Genomic DNA, 20,775 nt, shown 5'->3' with positions numbered 1-20,775 from the left:
AGTTACATGAATGTGGCCTCTCTCTCTTTCTCTCTCTCTCTGGGAATCGACCTAATAACCGAGATGGCTACTAAATGACTAAGGGGTGGGGAGCATCTACAGTGTGGAAACCCTGGACAAAGGGGTGGTTCACATCCTGGATGGACAGAGCCGGACAGTGCAAGAGTTCATCACGCTACTCAGAATGGCGTACGATTTAAAAATTAAGAATTGCTTACTTCTGGAGTTTTCCATTGAATGTTTTCAAACCTCGGTTGACTGGGGGTAACTGAAACCACGGGAAGGGAAACTGTTGGGAAGGGGGACGACCGATAGCTCTCCGTAGAGGCGAAAGCACAGGCCGCAGAGTCGGAGACCGGAAGACTAATCTGTCTCCCCCACTTGTGAGCCGTGTGGGTTGGGGGTGAGCTCTTCACCTGTACGCACCTCAGTTTCTCCATCTAGCAAATGGAGATGACGGTATATTCCCTAGGTGCCCGGCAAGCACTGAGCACAGGGTCTTGTCCCGCTCTGTACCTCCTTCAGGAAAAGACTGGAGTTAGGGTCGGTGGGGGAGGGGGGTGGGGGTGCGGGACGGGGTGGGGGGGTGGGGGGAGTGGGGGAAGAGGCAGGACTGCTCCCCAGCAGGGAGAGTAGCGTGGCTGGGAGCTTTCTTTACAGGCACAAAGAGGCCTCTTTCAAAGAATCACTGGAAGTCCGAACAGAAGACCTGGGTGGGCAGAACCTCTGGGAATCAGGTCGTCGGGTCGTGAGGGAAGGTTTCCCTGGAGAAACTTTCCCAGGCAAGAGAACCAGAGAGAGAAAGGAACAATGTCAACCTGACCCCTGACCAATGCACCGAAGGCTCGGATTTCAAATCTTGCATTACGATGTGCAGTGGGAGGAGACGGAAGCTTTGGATAACACCCTCCCCCATCCCCACTCCCCACCCCCTGGCCCTCTGCTGTATCTAAGATCGACACAAGGCTCACGTGGGCCAGGCGACCCGCGTGTCTGATTTCTGGCTCTATCACAGTGAGCCTCGCAGGTGCCATCTCGGGGCGTCGGGCTGTATGTCTAGGGACCTGCGACCTCTGACTCATCATCAATAAAGTGGCCGCAGAGGGCGCTGCTTAGTTTGCTCGGGCTGCCATGAAGTCCCACAGACTGCGTGGCTTAAATGGCAGAAATGTACTGTCTCAGTTCTGGTGGCTGGAAATCAGAGATCCAGGTGTGGGCGGAGTCGGTCCCTCTGGAGGCTGTGAGGGAAGCATCCGTCCTTGGCTTCGATGGCTGTCTTCTCCCTGTGTCTTCACGTCATCTTCCTTCTGCGTGTCTGCATCCAAGTTTCCCCATGTGAGGACAATAGTCTCATTGGATTAGGGCCCACCCCAATGACCTCATTTTAACTTAATTACCTCTTTAAAGACCTTATTACCAAATATAGTCACATTCTGAGGTACAAGGGGTGAGGGCTTCAACATACAAACTCTGGGAAAGGGAGAGGATTCAGCCCAGAACAGCCTTTCACCCAACTGGCCTGAATTTCACAAGCGGTGAAGTGAGGGATGGGTCGTGATCCCCCACACGTCTCCTGATTTTAAGCAGATGAAGAAGGCTCAGCGCCCAAGAGTGGATCCACCTTCCAAAGGCAGCTGCCTGTGTGACTGAGGCCATGTAATCTTTCCAGGTTAAAATTTATTTATAAAGCACAGATAATAAAAATAACATCTATTTATCTCCCCAGGTGTTCGGAGCCTTCACAGTTATGGTCGCAGCTATGATGCATTGCGAAACCAAACAAATTAGTTCTTGGGACATTCAGCCCAGAGGCAAATCAACCACAACAACAACAAAAAAAACAAGCTTTCAAACCAACAAGAGAAGACAAGATTATAATGCCTTCTAACAATGTTGCTTTATTGATGTAATCCAAGGAAGACGACATTAGATTCTATTGATTCTCTTTGAGACCTAATAATATGCTTTATTCAGATCTTATTCACATACCGCTTTCTCCATGGCCTTTCTCAGGAGCTGAAATTGGCCGGCTACAAACAGAATTGGTTTTGCGGCCCTTTGAAATCACAGAAGCAGACGTGTTTTAGAACACAAAAGACACCAAGCTTTCTTTGGGAAACAAGGCATAGTCGGAAAAAAATATCTCACCTCTAAACAAAATTGAAAGTACAACTAACTTTAGATTTATTTGGTGACAAAGTCTTTCTCGGGGCTAATCAGTTTTAAAAAACCATTCCTATTGGCACCAATGAACCAATTAAAAATCCAGAAGGAGAGAAGCAGTGTAACAACTCAGAGGAACAAAGCTGTTCATTTTTTTAAAAGTATTGAATTAATGTTTACACCGCCGAGTCAAATTATTTATGCATATGCTATCAGTTTTGCATCTCTCGAATTTGTTAGCAGTCAGAGTATGATAAATTGTGTCTGACTTTCTTGTGAAAAATCATCTCGAGAAAGATATTTTTCCAGTGAGAAAATATGTAGATGACTCATGGTGGGGCTTTATTGAAACCGTTTTTCAGGTGTACAGCCAGAAAAACTCAGAGGCAGAGGGAGGTGGGTTTTTAGATGTTGCCATGGATGGTTAAGAATTTCAGCTTTGGGGCAGTGTTATAACGCTCAGCCAGTGACTTTGCCTCTGAACTTCATTCTCTCTAACTCTAGAATAGGTTTCAAATTTGGGGTTTTCTGTAAATATTCAGTGGGACAATGCATGCCAAAAGATGTACATGAGCCTTTCTTTCTAGGGTTAAAAATCCAGTAAATGTCAGCTTTCGTATTATTATTATGATAGAGAATCTTTGCATGTTTATACTTCCTTTGTGGAAAAATCACAAAAAGGATTAAATTTGAAGGGGGGAGGGGAGTACATCTTGGACCCCCTTAGATTGTGTGCTCTCTAGTCTAAGGAGAGATGTTAAGCTAACAAGCATCATCGCTGGCGGGAATGTAGTAAAATGGTGCAGACCTTTGAGAAAACTACTCCGTGGTTCCTCAGAAGTTAAATGGGGAGTTAAAAGGCCCAGAAATTCTGTTCCTGGGTATATACCCGAGAGAACTGAAAACGCATTCGTACAAAGCCTTGTACACAGATGTGTACTGCAGCATTATTTACTATTGCCACAAGATGGAGGCAGCTTGTGCCTGTCGACTTACGAAAGGGCAAGCAAAACGTGGTACGTCCATACAGTGGGATGTTATTTGGCCACAAGCAGCAATGAAGTGCCGATACATGCTACAGTGTGTACCAACCTTGAAAACATTATACCAGGTGAAAGACACCAGTGACAAAAGTCACATACGCATGATACCAAGTATATAAAATGTCCAGAATAGACAACTCTATAGAGACAGACAGCGAGGAGTGGTTGCCTGGGGCTGGGATGGGGAGCAGTTCATGGGGAGCGGCTGCTAATGGGTATAGGGTTTCTTTGGGGAATGATGAAAATTTTCTGAAATTAGATAGTGATGATGGTTGTACAACTTCGTGAATGCCCTAACGACCACCGAACGGTGCACTTTAAATGGCGAATTGTATGGTAAGCATGGCGAATGTCTTGATGTAGACGCTTCCCTACTCTTACGCAAAGACATAATACGTCTTTAAGAAATAAAATGGGATCAAACACTGCATACTTTTTAGTGAAAGCTTTGTTTTCCCATCACTTTTCCTTTCTGTATTAAGAGATTGCCTCTACGCATCGGGTACCTCAGTTCTGTTTTCTCAAATGCCTTTCCGCCAAGCTATTCTCCAGAGGACTTTTCAAACCAATCTGTTCACCTCAGATCACCAGAGGACGCTCAGCGCCTGCTGTCACAACGCGCCTTGCATGATGAGACATTTTATTTACACCTGTGATTTCAATGGAAAGATTCCTAAATTCCCATTTCTGCCTTGCCCTCTATCCCAGAGACTGGCCGTGCATCTCCGAACGCCTGCAGGAAATGCCCACTTGGGTGTTCATCACCGACACGATCGTGTGACTAAAGTCGAGCTCGTTATATCTTTCCAATGCCACAGCAGGTGTGCGGTATTTCGAAACTGGAGATGGGAGGTCAGGGCACTGTTAACCTTTCTGGTTCAAGTCGAGTTTCTTGGAAGCCACGGACAGCGACTGTGGCTGACTCCGGGGGACCGGGTTAGCGCACCCCACAGGCAGGCGCGCAGGCTGGGGAGCCGGACCCGGAGGAGGAGCCGGAGGTGCGTGTCCCGGGGGCGCTCAGCACCCCCAGGCCCAGCGCAGTCTGGGCCGGACCCGCCGCTGCCCGGGACGCGGACAGCTCTGCGCAGGGAGGTGGCCACGGCCCCACGGGCGGTCCCCAGGGGCGGAAGGAGACGCTGGCTGTGGGGCAGCGTCCAAGGAACACGGCGCCTGGCCACGTCGCGGAGCCTCGGTTTCCTTAAACCAGGAAAAACGGAGGTCGTCTTTTCCCGCCCGCCTCGCGGGATTGCAAGGAAGGAGGAGCCCGTGCTTTGGAGGGTGCTCTGCTGTTCCTGACCGAGGTACCTCTGTTCCCCTCGGCGCCCCCGCACCCCCTCAGCGCCCCATATCTCCTCAGCGCCCCCACACCCCCTCAGCGCCCCATATCTCCTCAGCGCCCCCGCACCCCCTCAGCGCCCCATATCTCCTCAGCGCCCCCACACCCCCTCAGCGCCCCCATATCTCCTGCCCCCTCAGCGCCCCATATCTCCTCAGCATCTCTATGTCCCCTCAGCGCCCCCATGCCCCCTCAGCACCCCCATATCTCCTCAGCGCCCCATATCTCCTCAGCACCCCCACACCCCCTCAGTGCCCCCATATCTCCTCAGTACCCCACACCCCCTCAGCGCCCCATATCTCCTCAGCACCCCCACACCCCCTCAGCGCCCCCATATCTCCTCAGCGCCCCATATCTCCTCAGCGCCCCATATCTCCTCAGCGCCCCCATGCCCCCTCAGTACCCCCATATCTCCTCAGCATCTCTATATCCCCTTGACACCCCACATCCCCTCAGCGCCCCATATCTCCTCAGCGCCCCCATGCCCCCTCAGCGCCCCCATATCTCCTCAGCGCCCCCACACCCCCTCAGCGCCCCCATGCCCCCTCAGGACCCCCATATCTCCTCAGCGCCCCCATATCTCCTCAGCATCTCTATATCCCCTCAGCACCCCCATACCCCCTCAGCGCCCCATATCTCCTCAGCGCCCCCATGCCCCCTCTGCGCCCTCCTGTCCCTCAGTGTCTCCACGTCCCCTCAGTGCCCCCACATCTCCACAGCACCCCCGTCTCCTCAGCTACCCATCTCCTCAGGGGCCCCCACGTTCTCTCAGCACCCCCATATCTCCTCAGCAACTCTATACCCCCGTAACGCCCCCACATTCCGTGGGCACCTCCGTGTCCCCTCGGCACCTGCATAGCCAAGCCGTGTGGTCTCGTTCATTATTCCTCCATCTTCTTCCTCTCACCTTTCCCTCCCACCCCCACGGCACCTTAGAATTCAGCTGCAGCAATGGAAACCGGTCGTTCCCGCGCTTGATCACACATTGGACCCACCTGGGCCGTCACTGGGCTTCAGAAGATGTGTAATAAGCCCTCGGAAGCTGTGTTCTCACCGGGCTGCTGAGGAGACCCCGAGAGGAACAGACCCATCGACGGGAACCTACAAATGGAGTTGTGTTACCTCGTCCTGGAAAAAGGGTTCCGTATTGAAACGAGTTTGGAAAATGCTGCACCCATCTGCGGCTCGGAGAGTCACAGCTCAAGAGGTCCTGCAGGTAAGAGACCTGTGAAACTGCCCAATCGGAATGTCTAAGACTGCGGCGACTGTAAAACTCTTCTGTCCTGTGATTTTGTCATTTATCAGAAGAAATACAGGCATACCTTGTTTGATCACGCTTTGCTTTATGGTGCTTTGCATATACTTTTTTTTTTTTTTTTAACAATTTGAAAATAAGACCCTCCATCAGCAAAAAGATTACATCTTGCTGAAAGCTCAGGTGACGGTTAGCATTTTTTAGCAATAAAATATTTTTTTTATAGCTTGATGAATTTTTATGTAAGAGTAATTTTTAACTAAGGGATGAACAGTATTTTTATAGACAACGCTGTTGCACGCTTAATGGACTACAATATAGTATAAACAACTTATTCGCATTGGGAAACCAAAAAATTCCTGTGACGTGCTTGATTATAACATTCACTCTATTGTGGTTCTGGAACCGAGCCCACACTGTCTCCAAGGTCTGCCTGTATACATTTGGTCTTCATCCCTGTTTCTGGCACAGAGGTCCTCAAATCCTTTGGAATTTCCTAAGTGCTGGGAGCAACAAAGGTGTTGTTTGTCATGTTAATGAGGTGGCTTTTAGATAGCACCTAAGGGTGGGGCCTGGTTGCCTGGAGAACAAGTCATCTCACCCAACCCAGGACCTCCTGGGAGGGGAGAAGGGCTTGAGATTAAATCGGTAGCCAATGATCAATGATTTAATCAATGATGCCTGTGTACGGAAGCCTCCACAGAAAACCATAAGGATGGGGTTTGGAGGGCTTGGGGGTTAATGAACGTGTGGAGATTTGGGGGGAAATGGCACGCCTGGAGGGAAAATGGGTGCTCCGTGCTCCTTCCTCATGCCTCACATTGTGCATCACGTCCATCTGGTTGTTTCTTAGTTATAACTGGTAATCTAGTGAGCAAAATGTTTCCTGAGTTCTGTGAGCCATCAGCAAATTAATCGAGCCCGAGGAGGGGGTCTTGGGAACCTCTGATTTATACCTGGTGGGTCAGAAGCACAGATGACCTGAGCCTGCAGCTGGCGTCTGAAGTGGAGGCGAGGCGACTGTCTTGTAGGGCTAAGCCCTTGACCTGTGGAATCTGATGCCGTCATAGGAATTGAGATGCAAGGTAGGACACCCAGCTGAGGTCTGAGAACTGCTTGTTGGTTTGGGTAAACCCCTTCCACACTGGAATTGGTACCAGACCTGTTAGTCCTATAACATCTATTAAGATTCTACCAAGAGAATATTCTGAGGAACATACTTACACATTGGGAAACCCTGGCCTAGAGAATAAATTTCAGAATTCCGTGCTCCAGTTTCCAAGCTTTTGGGCTACTGGGCTCCAAGCTTCATCTCCTTCCATGCCTCTACATATACTTTCAGCTTTCACCAAGCTTCCTGCCCTTCGTGATAACAGACTCCCGAGATCCGAGAATGCTGCCCTTTCCCACGCTGAGCCCCCTCCTCGTACTGGTCCTTTGCTGGGGTGACCTCCACCCCTCCTCGCTATCTGTGAAAGTTCTTTCCACCCTCCAAGACTCAGCCTGGGGCCCTCCTCCTCCACAAAGCCTTTCGATGAATCTCCATCCTTGGAGCTCCTAATTTTGTTGATTGTCTGGTACATCCTTCCGGTCAAACAGCATGTAGTACCTTGTGGTCTCTCGTTGTATCTGTATAACAAGAGCTTATGTCTGTATAATGAGAGCTACAGATACAGTGAGATGTGAGCTGTATCAGTTCCTTGAGCTTGTATTGCCACTGTCATCGTGGTGGGCTTATGTCCTATCTCCTCACCGACCCCTTGAAAACAGTGACCACGTGTCGGTTCTTTAAGTCCTCATTCCTGGTGCAGGGCCCTCTGCACAGTAAGTGTCCAGGACGTAGTCGTCGGTTTGCTTAATGCCTTTTGGATCTTGAGGTTTTGATTTCTTCTCCAGCTGGTGCTGCACGACCTTCTGGAACATAATGTTCGCTGACTCAGGGTCATTCCTGAGGGCAGAGTGCTGGTCAAGACCGCTGAATGTGACTCTCTGGGGCGACCACACAAAGGGAGGTCCAGGAGGAATACAGCCGCTGGGGGGGACTTGGGAGGGGAACAGCAGGCTGATTATGCGGCTTAAGGGAGTGAGAGGATTCATTCTCTGCCTTTAACTACTACCCCCTGCTCTCCAGGGGCCTCCTCCCAGCAGCCAATCAAGAGGAGGTTGGGTCTCGACTTTTCCCTGTAGGAACACGGAGTCTCCACATTCCCAGGCTTGCCTCGCCTTCGTGGGGTTGCTGGGGGAACTGGTGCTTCTGGTTCCTTCTGTGATACCAACCAGTTCTCTCCGCTCAGAATATAAGGGGGCAGTAACCCCATCAGAGGCAAAGCTTTGAATCTGCCCTGAGTTGTTCAGGGAGCAAATCCACACATTGTTCTCAGCCACAAGTAACATGCTCTCTGCGTCCCAACTCTGAGGCAGGGGTCCTGCCAGATCTCACGGGTGTCAGAGGGCTGTGGCTCCTAACCTGCTCTGTGCATCAGGACAACCTGCGGGCTGGTTAAGACACCTGTGGCCCCATCCCAGAGCTTCTGGGTCAGCAGGGGTAGGGCAAAGCTGGAGGCCCTGCATCTCTAACAAGCTCCCTGGTGGTGCTGATGCTGCTGCCTGTCTGGGGACCACATGCTGAGGATCCTGGTTTGGACATCACCTCTTTCGGGCTCCCCGACCCCTGCCACCTACAGCAAATGCCTCCCCACTGAAGTGGGCATTCTGAGTGATTTCAGCGGCTTTCATTATTCTGGGGATAGTTCGACTTCCATTTCAGTCTCCCCTAATTCTTTTGGGGGATGGAAGGACAAGGGAGAGTGAGAGGAAATTTAGGGATAAAAAGATACCAGGGCTACGTAAGTGGGAGAGCCAGTATTTAAACCCTGGTCATTCTGATTACAAAGCTCTGTCTTTTAGCCACTCTGCTATGTTCTCTTGGAAACCTTTTAATAAAGAACTTATTGTTAGGTTGAAGACAGGAGCTATTTCCCAGCCTCTTTCTGGCAGTGTGCTGGGGAGATGGTTCGAATAAAACAGGGCCTGACATAGAACAGGCATCTAACACATTCTCACAGAAGGACATCCTATAGCACAGAGGTTAGAAGCACATGCTCTAGGTCAGGGTGCCTGGGTTTGAGTCCCGGCTCTGCTGCTTATTAGCTGTGTGACTTTGGGCAAGTCGGTTAAGCTCTCTGTCACCTAGTCTCCTCAGCTGTGAAATGGGAACAGCCATAGCACTTCAGGTTTATAATGGAGATTAACTGAATTACTTCTGTATATACTATGACTGTTCCTGGCTCATAAGAGGCACTCGGTAAATCCATGCCATGATTCCTGGTTCCACGCTTTTGTGCAAACTAAGAAGAAAGAGTGTTGCAAGGACAGATCATAGAGGCTCAGACCTCAGAGGTTATTCCGAAGCCTTCTTTCCACCGAATGTGGGAGTTGGAGTCTTACTTCTTGGCTTCTAACCTTGTCTAAAAACTCCTCCTCGGTTATGCGAGCTGGGCCAAGTCGCCTCAGTTTTTTCATCTGTTAGATGGGGATAATAGTATCTACTTAGGATAACTTTGAGGATTATACGAGTAAAACTGCATGTTATGGCATTAGAGCAGTGCCTGGCACATACATGTCCTCCACTTGTTAGCCGGTGTTCAGATGTTTTTGCAAAGCACATCACCTGTGAAGCCTGTGCAGTGTTGCACAGGTGAATGAGAAGCCTGTGGGAGAACAGAGCCTGAATGCCCAGGATCTTGTGCTCATTTGTCATGGCAACCCGGCCCATGTTTTACGTTTCTTAGGCAGTCCTTCTCTCCAAGTCCCAGAGGCCCTGACGGAATCGTGTTTTGAACTGATGTGTCAAACGCACTTATACCTCACATGGGTTTCTTCTTGTCTTGCAACTAATACATTTTTTATAAAGCACCGTCTCCAGTTTCCTTTCAAGCTACAGAGAGGATATCCTTTTTCTGTCAGCTGCAGAATGATTTTTTTCCCCCTTCAAAGTAAAGCATTAACTCCCAGAATCCTATAAATAGGTTCGATGTATATACTATTGGGACAACAAGGAGGTACACATTATTGAAGTAACAAGCTGAAGTTTTCACTGGCGTTTATGTGGTCTTTCAGAAGCCTGAATTATAAGCGTTCACGTCGATAGTTCAGGTATTCCTAACAGTGTCCGAGTGGCAAGCATTACAAATATGTGGATATGTAGACCACCGAGCCTTTTTCTTCCTTTATCTTTAGTTGTTTATTTTGAAAATGATAACTGTTCACTTTAGAAAAAATTTTAAATCATATATAATGCTACTACCCAGAGATAACAGCTATTAACAACTTTCCATTCTTTTTTTCTGAGCGTGCGTATAAATATTTCTTTTACAAAATTGATCAGGCTGATGGTTAATTAGCGCATTGTCTATAACTTTTTAATGCCGTCAGTGGCTGTTGGCATGTAGTTTTGGATGTGCTGCAATTCCTCAGTGTTTGTAGCTACTCACAATAGCTCATCTAACTTTATAAAAATAAATGTGTTTCTGAAATAATAAAAAAAATGCGATCAGGCTGAACATACTCTTTAGCAGGAAACATGACTATTTCTCCACGCCATTAAAAATTCTTGTTATTATTTTTTATTAAATAATATTTTTTGTTTTTCAACTATAGTTGGCATATGATATTAGTTTCAAGTATACAACATAGTGATTAGACATCTGTAAAACTCACGAAGTGATCACCCCAATAAATCTAGTACGCGCCTGACACTGTACATAGTTATAACACTATTATTGACTATATTCCTTATGCTATACTTTACGTCTCTTCACATGACTATTTTGTAACTACAGTTTTGAACTTCTTAATCCCTTCCCTGTTTTTTGCGAATCCCCTGACCCCCACAATCCCAATCCGGTAACCCTCAAAATGTTCTCCGTATCTATGAGTTTATTTCTATTTTGCTTATTTTGTTGTTCAGATTCCACATGTACGTGAAATCATACGGCATTTGTCTCTATCTGACTTACTTCATTCAGCACAATACCCTCTGGGTCTGTCATGAAATATCTTTTTCCATTCTTTTATTTTCAGTCTGTGTGTGTCTTCTAATCTGAAGTGAGTCTCTTGTAGGCAGCATATGTAAAGGTCTTGTTTTTTTATCCATTCGGCCACCCTATAACCATTGTATGTGTATACACACACACACACACACACACACACGTATATATGTATATATATGTATATGTATAATTGACCACACCTTGTGCTAATTATAAATATTAATTTAAAAGTTTTCAAAACATTTTTCTAGTATTTTTATAATTTCTTTTACTTAAATCCTTGAACATCTGGAATTAATTGCCACATGCAGAGTGAAGTAGAAAGGTCGATTATTATTTTTTAATAACTGCTTTATTGAGAGATAATTCACATCCTGTGCCCCTTTAAAGTGTGGATTTTTTATAATACATTCACAGATTTGTGCAGCCGTCACCACTATCTAATTTTAAAGCATTTTCATCATTCCAAAAAGAAACCCTGTACCCGTTAGCAGTCACTCCCCATTATTCCTCCCTCTCCTGGCTAAGGCAGTTATTAATTGCTTTTTGTCTTTATGAATTTGCCTATTCTGGGCATTTTGTATAAATGGAATCACAGAATATGTGGCCTTTGTGTTTTGTTTCTCTCCCACAGCATAATGTTTTCAAGGTCATCCACGTTAGCATGTATCAGTACTTCATTGCTTTTTATTGCTGTATAATATCTCATCGCATGGATAGATCACATTTCGTTTATCCATTCTTCATTGATAGGTATTCAAGTTGTTTCCAAATTTTGGCTATCATGAATAACGCTGCTCTGAACATTGTGTACAAGTCTTTGTGTGCAAATATGTTTCAGTTCTTGGCTATACATCTAGCAGTTTAATTGCTAGGTCATGTGGTAATCTCGGTTTAACTTTTTGAGGAGCTGTCCATCTTTTCCCAAGAGCCTGTGCTCTTTTCATAAGCTTATCAGCCTACACGCCCTTTATAGATCTTCTTTGGGGAAAACGCTGTTCACATCTTTACCTATTCTTAAGTTGGGTTATTTGTCTTTTTATTTTTGAGATATAAAAGTTCTTTATATTCCATATACTTTATCAGATATATGATTTGCAAATCCTTTCTGACCTTCTCTGAGTTGTCTTTTCACTTTCTTCAGGTCCTTTGAAGCACAAAAGTTTTTAATTTCTATCATGTCCAGTTCCTCTGTTTTTCTTTTTTCACTCGTGTTTTTGGTGTCATATCTAAGAAACCACTGCCTAACCCAAGAGTATGGAAATTTACTTTTATGTGTTCTTCTGAGAGTTTTATAGTTTTATCTTTTATATTTAAAGCTATGATCCATTTTGAATTAATTTTTGTATATGTGCAAACTTATTTTTACAAGTGGCCAGGCAGTTTTTCTCAACACTTTATTAAACAATTCATCCTTTCCCATCAATGAAAATGGCACCTGTAGTACCAACAGATAACCGTTTCCATTATCCATTCTCCCCTCCTCCTGGAAGTAATAGAATGAAAAGCCCTAGCTAGGCAGGGAGCCATCCAGCTTAGAGACTCTATTTCCTAGTTTCCTTTGTTTCTAGGTGTAGCCAATGGGATGTAAGCAGAAGTGATGCATGCAAACTCAAGGTCAGGTTTTCATAAGGAAATCGCTACCCTTTGCTATCCTTCCCCACCCCCTTCCCTCAGGCTTAAAAACGGATGTATGCTGGTGAGCCAGCTCTGACCACATGAACATGGGAGTCTCCTGGGGGACAGGGTGGCAATAATAATAAGATGGATACAATCGCGTTTCCAGATGACCTCATGGAACAGAGCTGCCCAGCACCACCCTGGCCCACCCACCCAATTTAGACCTCTTCTGAGTTAGAAAATTCATATTTTATTTGAGCCACTTTATTTTGGGGCTTCTTTGTTATGACAATACCTCTAATGTATGCTGTATGTTTATATCGACACGTTTTTCCTTAAATTTCCATTCTGTTTTTTTATTTTGTTTACCTGTCTATTCTTGCACCAAAACCACAGCTTTAATTCTTATAGTTTTATAAAATGTTTAAATGTGAGAAGGAGGGGAAGGCAGTAAGTTCCCGCTCACAGTTTTTAAAGCATTCCTTGGCTTTTCCGCTGTATTTGATCTTTCAGACGCATTCAGACTAATTTCGTCAACTTCCACCACCTTCTCCTTCTCCTCTCCTAACTTACTGGGTTCTTTCCAAGTAAAAGTCGTTTCTTGGTCTTTGAGAGCTTCGTTCCTGTTCTGAAGCTGTTTGTGACGATGTGAGCCTAGGTGTGATCACGGTGCATTTCGGATCGTACCTCCTCATATGGTCAGCAGCCGGTGTCCAAGAGTTCGTCTGATATTTAAAATATGCCCCCTCCACCAGGACTGGTGAGCCAGAGCCACGGGGACACAGTAAGGGACAGACCAACTGTGGTTCCTGCTCCCAGACACACAGACGTAGAGGCGCATAGGGGAAAACACACATGATACAAACCATAGGAAAAAAAAAAACAAACAATGTTAATGAGAGTCCAAGCCGCCCGCAGCTGCAGGTCCGTGTTACAGGGAGTGTCGGTGGCAGGGAGGCGTGGTGGGAGGTGACATCGCTCTGCTCTGGTGAAACGTTTGTCCCAGGCACGATGCGGTGTGACCACGTTCATCCCAAGGGGGGGATGGGTCGGCGCGGGGCTCGTTAGCCGGCCCCCTCTCGCTTTTCTCTCTCTGGCGGTTGGACACGCGTCCCTTTTGGAGGGCGCGTGATTCAGTTATCCGCAGAGTCAGTCCCGCCTAGTATAACGTGTTGTCTTTCTCCCTCCATCGCTGGGACAGAGCAGACACTCCTTCTCCCGGAAGATGATGCAAGTGGTCCGCCACTTTCATTGACCCAATTTAGGGCGCTCGATTTCCTTTCTAAAATGGATTCTTCTCTCCCTGTGCGCATCGAGGGCCCTCCACATTCTGAATCTGTTGCGGTGAGGAGTGGCGAAGAGTAGCCACAACCGTCGGTCGAGAGAGCTGTGTTCCGACCTCCCCACCGCCCCCCTCTCCCCCCACCCCCCCATTCCACACGCGCGCATCGGCTTCGTTTCGGGAAGGTATTTTAAAGGCATTAGCTAACGCCGCTTAGTCTCAAAGTTTAGGTTTAAAACACTCTCCGATCTCTCAGCATTCACAGATAAAAATGGCACAAATATGGAGAGACAATTAAAAAGGCCCCCGAGAATCCAGTCCGTCTGGAACATCGGTGTGTGTAAAAGCGCAGCGTGCTGCGGGGGGTCCCGCCCGAGCGCCCTTTCTGGATCATTCTTTGGCTTTTCCCTCGATTCTTTTACATTCTCTTAATTTCCCTGATAACCGAATGGTCGTTAAGTAAATAATAAACACACGTATGTATGTACATAATACATGTATAGATGTATTTTAGGAGGGGTGATTAATTTCATGCTTTTGAGGTTACTAAATACAGAAGGCATTGACTCGTGTAAATTTAAAGTGTTGCTCTAAATCCATAACTACACCCAGAATCTCTTTGGCGAATCCACTGGCACGATTTTGCCACCATTTCTGGAGTGGCACTGTAGGGACAAGGCAAGTGCAGGTGACCGAAGACAGGGAAGCACGTAGCAGTGAACACTTCTCGTCTGTTCCAGTCCCCTCTGGCTGGGGCAGACGTGCCAGTGGCGGAGGGTGCCCTGAAAACGTATTTCCCTCGGGCCTGAAAGCTTAACGGCTTTCCAGGTAAGACCCCTAACATCGCGATTCCAGAGGAATAAAGGAGATAAACAAACACCTGAATAAGCAAGACCGTTTCAGAGAGTGGTTAATGACGGGAGGGACTAAAAGACCGTGACTCGATGGAGACCGGCGGCTACTTACGAGCTGATAGTTACGAATCCCTCTGTGGTAGTGAAATTTGGTTGAGGCTGGAATTGTGTGGGACGAGGGGAGCTTCCACGAGTGTGGGCCGGCGCCGCCCCGTCTAAGTTCCCTTCTGCAGCTCAGGAACGCAGTGTGCCTCACATGCTGCTGTCGCCCGAGGGTCACGCACGGGCTGCGGCTGCAGGGGCGACCTCGGCAACTGCGGCACCGGCCCCCCGCGCAGTGCCCGGCGGGCGAGTGTTCAGTGGGGGTAACACCTGAACCCGAACTTGTATGCCATCCTTCTCCAAATTGCTCCTCCCCGTGTTCCAAGTCTTGGCGAGGGTGTAAATAGCACCCGCGCGGTTCCCCAGCCGGAGAGGCGTGTGTGTGTGTGTGGGGGGGGGGGGCTCGGACATTTCCTCCCTCTTCCCTAAAGCTGCACCCCTCCCCCGCCACCCCAGGCTGGCCGGTCACCCGGTCCCGTTGGCGCTCTCTTGCTTACGTGTCTTGGGCCTTTGGGGTTTTGCGCTCGTGGGTGCTAGCTGTCCCTGGCTATTCCGACAGCCTCTTAATGGACTCCTTGCTTCAGGCTCGTCCCTCTCCAGCGACTGCGCCATCCGTCAGCCAGATGGAGCAGGACTGCGTAGGAATCTGATCAAACCTCTTAGGATGCCCTCGTGGTCCCCCACGCCCTCCCAGCTCCTTGAGGTGGTCCACGAGGCCCAGGTGCTGACCACTCTTTGTCCTGTATCCCAACCTGGTAAGGACCGTGACCTCACTGGGTGAGGCTGGGCCTGCAGGAGGGGAGATGATGGGGGCCTGTGTGTGAGCTTTCACTCCACAAGAACACAAACAAGTCCCCTTTCTTGTGGGAGCCTCCTGTGGTGGAAGTGGGTCCCCTCACACTGGACTGGAGAGCCCTTTAGGGCTGTCAGCCAGACGACGTATAAAGTGCAGGTCCTTGCTAGTGTGTGGGGGAGCAAGGGCATCCCGAGGGCCATGGGCCTTCTGACAGATAATAGTATGGCACACAGGGCCACATGAAACCTGGGGGGCATTGTGGCAGGAGGCGCAGGCTCATGCCCAGCTCCCGGCTTCCAAGAGGTACAGGTACGGGAAATCCGGGCTATAGTTTAGATTTTCTTTTTTTGCAAGCAGGCACACCGTCACCTTCTCTCCTGTGGTCCAGCTGCTTTCTCATGTAGCCATGACTCCCTTCCACCCCGCGCCACCACTCCACAGGGCTGTGGAAATGAGGGCCCTGGCAGAGCACGCACCCTGGGGGTGCTCTGGGCAGGGGCTGGGAAGGCCTGTGGGATGGGGCCAGTGCCCAGCGAAGAGTAGCGCCCTCCTGTGTTCAGAGAGGAGAACAGAGCGATGATGTTTTTAACGGCCACTTTGCGTGAAAGGAGATTGATTTGTCCTTCTGATGTGTCGTTTCCATAGAAGCAGGGCTTAACCTTTTAAGTGAAGATTATGAAGCTACCTAATTCATTTAAAATTAAGCTTCACGCATATCAGTGCTTAACACTCAAGTGTTACCGTGGGACGCGCCACGGCCGTTGATCTGACTGCCAGGCGGAGTCTGTGACTTCCTGCCTTTGAGGACGCTCCCTCTGGTAGCAATCTAGTTTATGTATTTTTTTTTTAAATTAACTTCATAAGGAGATAAAACTTCCCGTGTAAGAGCACCAGACAATTAATAACCACCTTTTAATTAGTGACCAGCATTGACTCCTCTTCATAAACACAAGAGGCCTGGAGCACAGGCAGGAAGCATGCACAGTCTGTTAAAGTAATTTATTGTAGTCTTCCAGAATGGACGTAAAGAGTGTCTTGGGGGTGATATCACAACACAAATGTTATACACCGTTTTCACAACTAGCCTTGCGCTGAATTTTTTTTTTTAAAGAACATAGTAATTTTTAAAAATCTAAATATTTACATATTAATAAAACATATATACAGAAGATTGAGATATTATTCATAGATATGGAACTTTTTTTTTTTTTTTTTTTTGCTAAGAAAGCCTATAAAAAGAATTTCTGAATAAAGTCTGAACAGTAGTCACGGTAAGTAAACACAAATACAATTCTAATTTACAAAATATGACTTCACTCTCGCAGTTTTAGGATGTGTATTTCCCAGTGGGGGCTCCGCCTCACATACCTGTGAGCAGAACCACCCCTGCTCCCTCAGTGGTGAAAACCCCAAGCTGTCACCCGGCCTTGGAAGGAAGTGCTTCAGAGTTTCCTGGTGTGTGTTTAAGAGATGCCTCTGTTGTAAGGTGAATGTTTCTACCTTTATTAGCAACACATTCATCTTATTTTAATAGAGTTGACAGGTCACTAATTAATCTTTTCAATTCCCTTGAGAAATATTTCCTTCTGAGAGGCAGCAGACGACGTTTAAAACCTATGTTGCAGAAAAACAAAAGCCCCGGTTCACAGTACTCCATCGGACATTTGGTTTCAGGGGAGGGGGTATGAGCTGGCCTCAAACGCAAAAGGCTAACTAAGGATGTGATGGCAATAATCGCTCTGAATCTCCCTGGTAGCTTCGAAAAGAAGACAAATGGAAACGCACACACGTGTGAGATGTAGCTGTCTAGCAACTGGATGGATCCCACAGGCCACACCTGGAACAGGCTTTGTCACCTAACAGGGATGCCTCCTGTCACCTTTGGTTGACAACCTGGTCCTCAGTGGGAAACCGATTCTCCAGAGCTCCCGTCCTCGCTCAGGCTTAGCTGTTCAGTGTGATGTGGCACAAGAACCTTGGACAGGGGAGTGAGGCCTTTGGGTGCTAGGCCTGGCTGGGCCACTGGCGGGTCGCCTGGCCCTGGGCAACCATGAACCTCACTCTTCAGCTGCCTCACCTGCAGAGTGAGGGGGTGGGACTAAGGGATGCCGGCAATGACTCTGAGCTCTAACACGCTATGACTCAAGAAAGTGCGTGCCGCGGAAGGGAAGTGCGTTAAACACCGGCACAGCAATCTCCCCCACCCCCCAAACCCCCGGGGCCTGGTGTTTCTAGTACAACTTCTTTCAAGTCAAATTTTGGCCTTTGGGTCAAGTACCAAAGATTCAAGGTAATTTTTTGCTTAATGCGATAAATGAGGTATAAATGCATTGTTTCTAAATAAAATAGTATTTTAAATTTACCATCTCATTAGAAAAAGGAATCCAGACGTAAATATTTCCGTAAAATAAATACTCACACGATATCTCTTTAAAATAGATCCAGATGTTCATTTGCTGGCTTTATATTAAGTGGAGTGTAAGTGTACTAGGAGCCAAATAAAATACAAAAAAATTAAATACATTCGTGGCTGGTTGCCACATGATGCCAACTACTCACTCAGTGAAAACCATCCGCTAGAAATAGTAGTCAGGCAATCATGCAGATAACTGGTGGCTTTGAGTTGCTCACCTTTTAATGAGTCATTTTCTCACTCTGTCGACACCACCCACGTGAAAGGTTTTTCTTTCCTACGAATTCATTTATCATTTGTACCTATTCAGGTACAAAAGGTGATTTTGGGGGGAACTGATGTCACAAATGATTTCACCAAATGGATCAGAACTGTCCTGTCTCCCAGAGCATCTTCTTCATCTTTTAAGCTGATGAAGATCTGATTAATTTTGGCCTTCAGAACTGCTCCCTCAACCCCTGGAAAGAGCCATTCTCCTTTATGTTGCATCCAAGCGATTAAAGTTAGAATAAATATGCTCCAAAACGCCATATATTCACAGTGAGGTTATTGAAAAACACAAAAGCAAAAACAGGGGAGAGAGAGCTGCTGCTTTTTAATGGAGCATGGACTCACTGGGTCAGACGTCGGACTTAAAGGGTGATAAATCAACTCTAAAAAAATGATTTAAAAAAATCGTACACGAGATCGGAGGCTCGATCATCACAGATTACAAAGGTAGTTCAGGAAAACTGTTCAGACAGGACGGGGACACGTCACAGAACAGCCACACCTTGCAGTGACCTGGAATGCTAATGCGAGTCTTTGAGGAACTTCGAACAGAGGAGGTGCGTGTGCTAACGGACATGGTCACTAAGTGAAAGTCTAGGCAGTGAAATCTGGCTCTGTGTCTTCCATGCTTTCTCTCCTGGAGTCAAATATATTACCTACAACAGAGACAAGAAAATGAAGGGGGCTACCTCTCTGAACAGGGGTCGCACACTTTGCTATGAGGAGACTAGAGGTAGATGTTTCGGGTTGGTGAGGAGCGCCGCTGGCGAGGTGTCTGCATTTCATACTGAAATCACTAATTGTTAGCCAAGGCGTTAGCTGTGCTACGTGAGCAATTTCAGCCATTAGAAATTTGTAATGATTTTTTTTACAGGAAAACCCAAGAATGTATGCTACTATTAGAGTATGTCCATATTTTATCCAGTAATAGAAAATGGCTAAGTTTAATATGATTTACCTTTAAGACAAAATACCATGCAGCTATTAAAATAATGAGTATGAAAAATTGTAATAAAATGGAAAATGCTTGTTAGGTTAAAAAAAAAAAACAACTCGGGAAATAAAATTTTATATATTTGATCTCCCTTGTGTAAATCAAATAAATACAGAGAAAAGTCTGGGGAAAAAAAACACCCAACAATGATTGTCTCTGGGTGGTAAAATTAATTCACATTTTCCTCCTTACACTTTATTAAATTTTTAAAAGTATGTCAAAGAATGCCAATTTATGACAAGAAATGCTAAGCCCAGATGAGCCCCGCAGTACTCCATTTCAAATTCAAAAGCCTCCTTATTAAATTTTAGAAAGCATGGTTACGAGTTTACTTTCTCTATACTCACCCCCCCCGCCCCCCTCCCACCCCACCCCACCGCAAATCGCTCCCAAACCCCGGGTGGTTTTCCGCGGCTCTTGTGGCTATCTGAGTGCTCTCTGCGGGGCAGTGTCGCACCCTCGGCCCGTCACACTGGGCCGTCACACTGGCTGGGCGCTCGCGGAGGGCAGGCACGTGTTCACCAGAACCTAGGACAGTGGCGATTCCTGGGAGCTGCTCAACAACGCTCCGTGATGGGGGTTGAGGGAAATGGAGTTAAGAAAATATGCGAATCTGTTTTCGTTAACACTAAACACGTAGAAGTTTGCTTAGATGTAAAGGATTGAAACGAATGTCATTTGACTGCCAGACTCTAACTCTGACCTGCTCGATTCTGGGTCATAGAAACAGGAAGGGGTTCGTACCACTTCCCTACTCTTGCACATGAACTTGGAAGGAAAAAGGACCTTAAAAGGCTGATAAAGGCATTGTAAAATCTTTAAAAAGGACCAACGGTTGCCAGCCTAAACACAGTAAGGATGGTCTGGCTAGTGAGTCTCGTATCCCAGGATGAAGCTCCTTCTGCAGGACAGGTGGGCTCCCCCTCAATCCGTGTCCTTGGGACGCAGGCGAGGAAGGAGGGATTAGTGGTGACCTTGTGTTCGGAGGAGCCACCAGACTGGAGTTTTACTTCAGCGGCAATCAAGAGCCAGGCTAGTCTAATCGAGGTCATTTCATTTTATTACTGCAAAATTTGGGTACCAATCTGTGGTTTCTTTCCCGCTTTTCTAAACGATAACCCGTATTATTTATCATGCTGTTTAGTAATTCGTACGAAATATCAGCGGTCTAGTGAGAAGACCTGCAGGGGTGTTCCTGTGCTGTGCTCGTTAGGACCCCGGCCTCGGGCAGCGCCGAGAGAGAATCCCAGGAGCTCTCACGCCAGTGGACTTCAGGGGGACTTGCGACGGACATGCTAAGGGAGACTGTGAGACACTGAAACGGAACCCTAAAGGGATTAGTACAGCCATCGACTCTTAGGATCTTTAAGAAACATGCAGAGAAAAGCTGGCTTTGGCTTTGGCTTAGGTGTGAGCGAGCTACGCGCCGTACTGGCCGAGGGTCGAGAGGCCTGGGCTCTGGCCAGGCCACCAACCAGCTGTGAGACCTTGAGAAAGTCATTTAGTGTTTCTGGGCCTCAGGCTTTTTTACCTGTAAAATAAAAGGACTGGATAAAAAAGAAGGAATGGGACTAGATGATCTCTAACGTTCCTTCT

General features: G+C 47.2%; 1 protein-coding gene across 5 annotated transcripts in view; it reads right to left on the bottom strand.

Moving 5' to 3' along the window:
• Positions 1 to 16,700: 16,700 nt before the first annotated feature.
• Positions 16,701 to 20,775, bottom strand: part of BEND7 (BEN domain containing 7) — a 75,254-nt gene continuing 71,179 nt past the window's right edge. For 2 of the 5 annotated variants that reach the window (XM_036228173.1, XM_036228174.1), the window contains exon 9: positions 16,701 to 18,841. In XM_036228173.1, coding sequence (XP_036084066.1) covers positions 18,780 to 18,841 — 62 coding nt within the window. In that variant the 3' untranslated portion in view covers positions 16,701 to 18,779. Of the gene's footprint in view, positions 18,842 to 19,567; positions 20,711 to 20,775 lie in introns of those variants that run through there. The other 3 variants (XM_036228176.1, XM_036228177.1, XR_004953147.1) reach the window with 2 other exon arrangements.

The sequence above is a fragment of the Rousettus aegyptiacus genome, unplaced genomic scaffold (assembly GCF_014176215.1).
Source record: "Rousettus aegyptiacus isolate mRouAeg1 unplaced genomic scaffold, mRouAeg1.p scaffold_m13_p_10, whole genome shotgun sequence".
NCBI classification, from domain to species: domain Eukaryota; kingdom Metazoa; phylum Chordata; class Mammalia; order Chiroptera; family Pteropodidae; genus Rousettus; species Rousettus aegyptiacus.
Note: the sequence above shows the minus strand (reverse complement) of the source record. Positions and strands in the feature narration are given on the sequence as shown.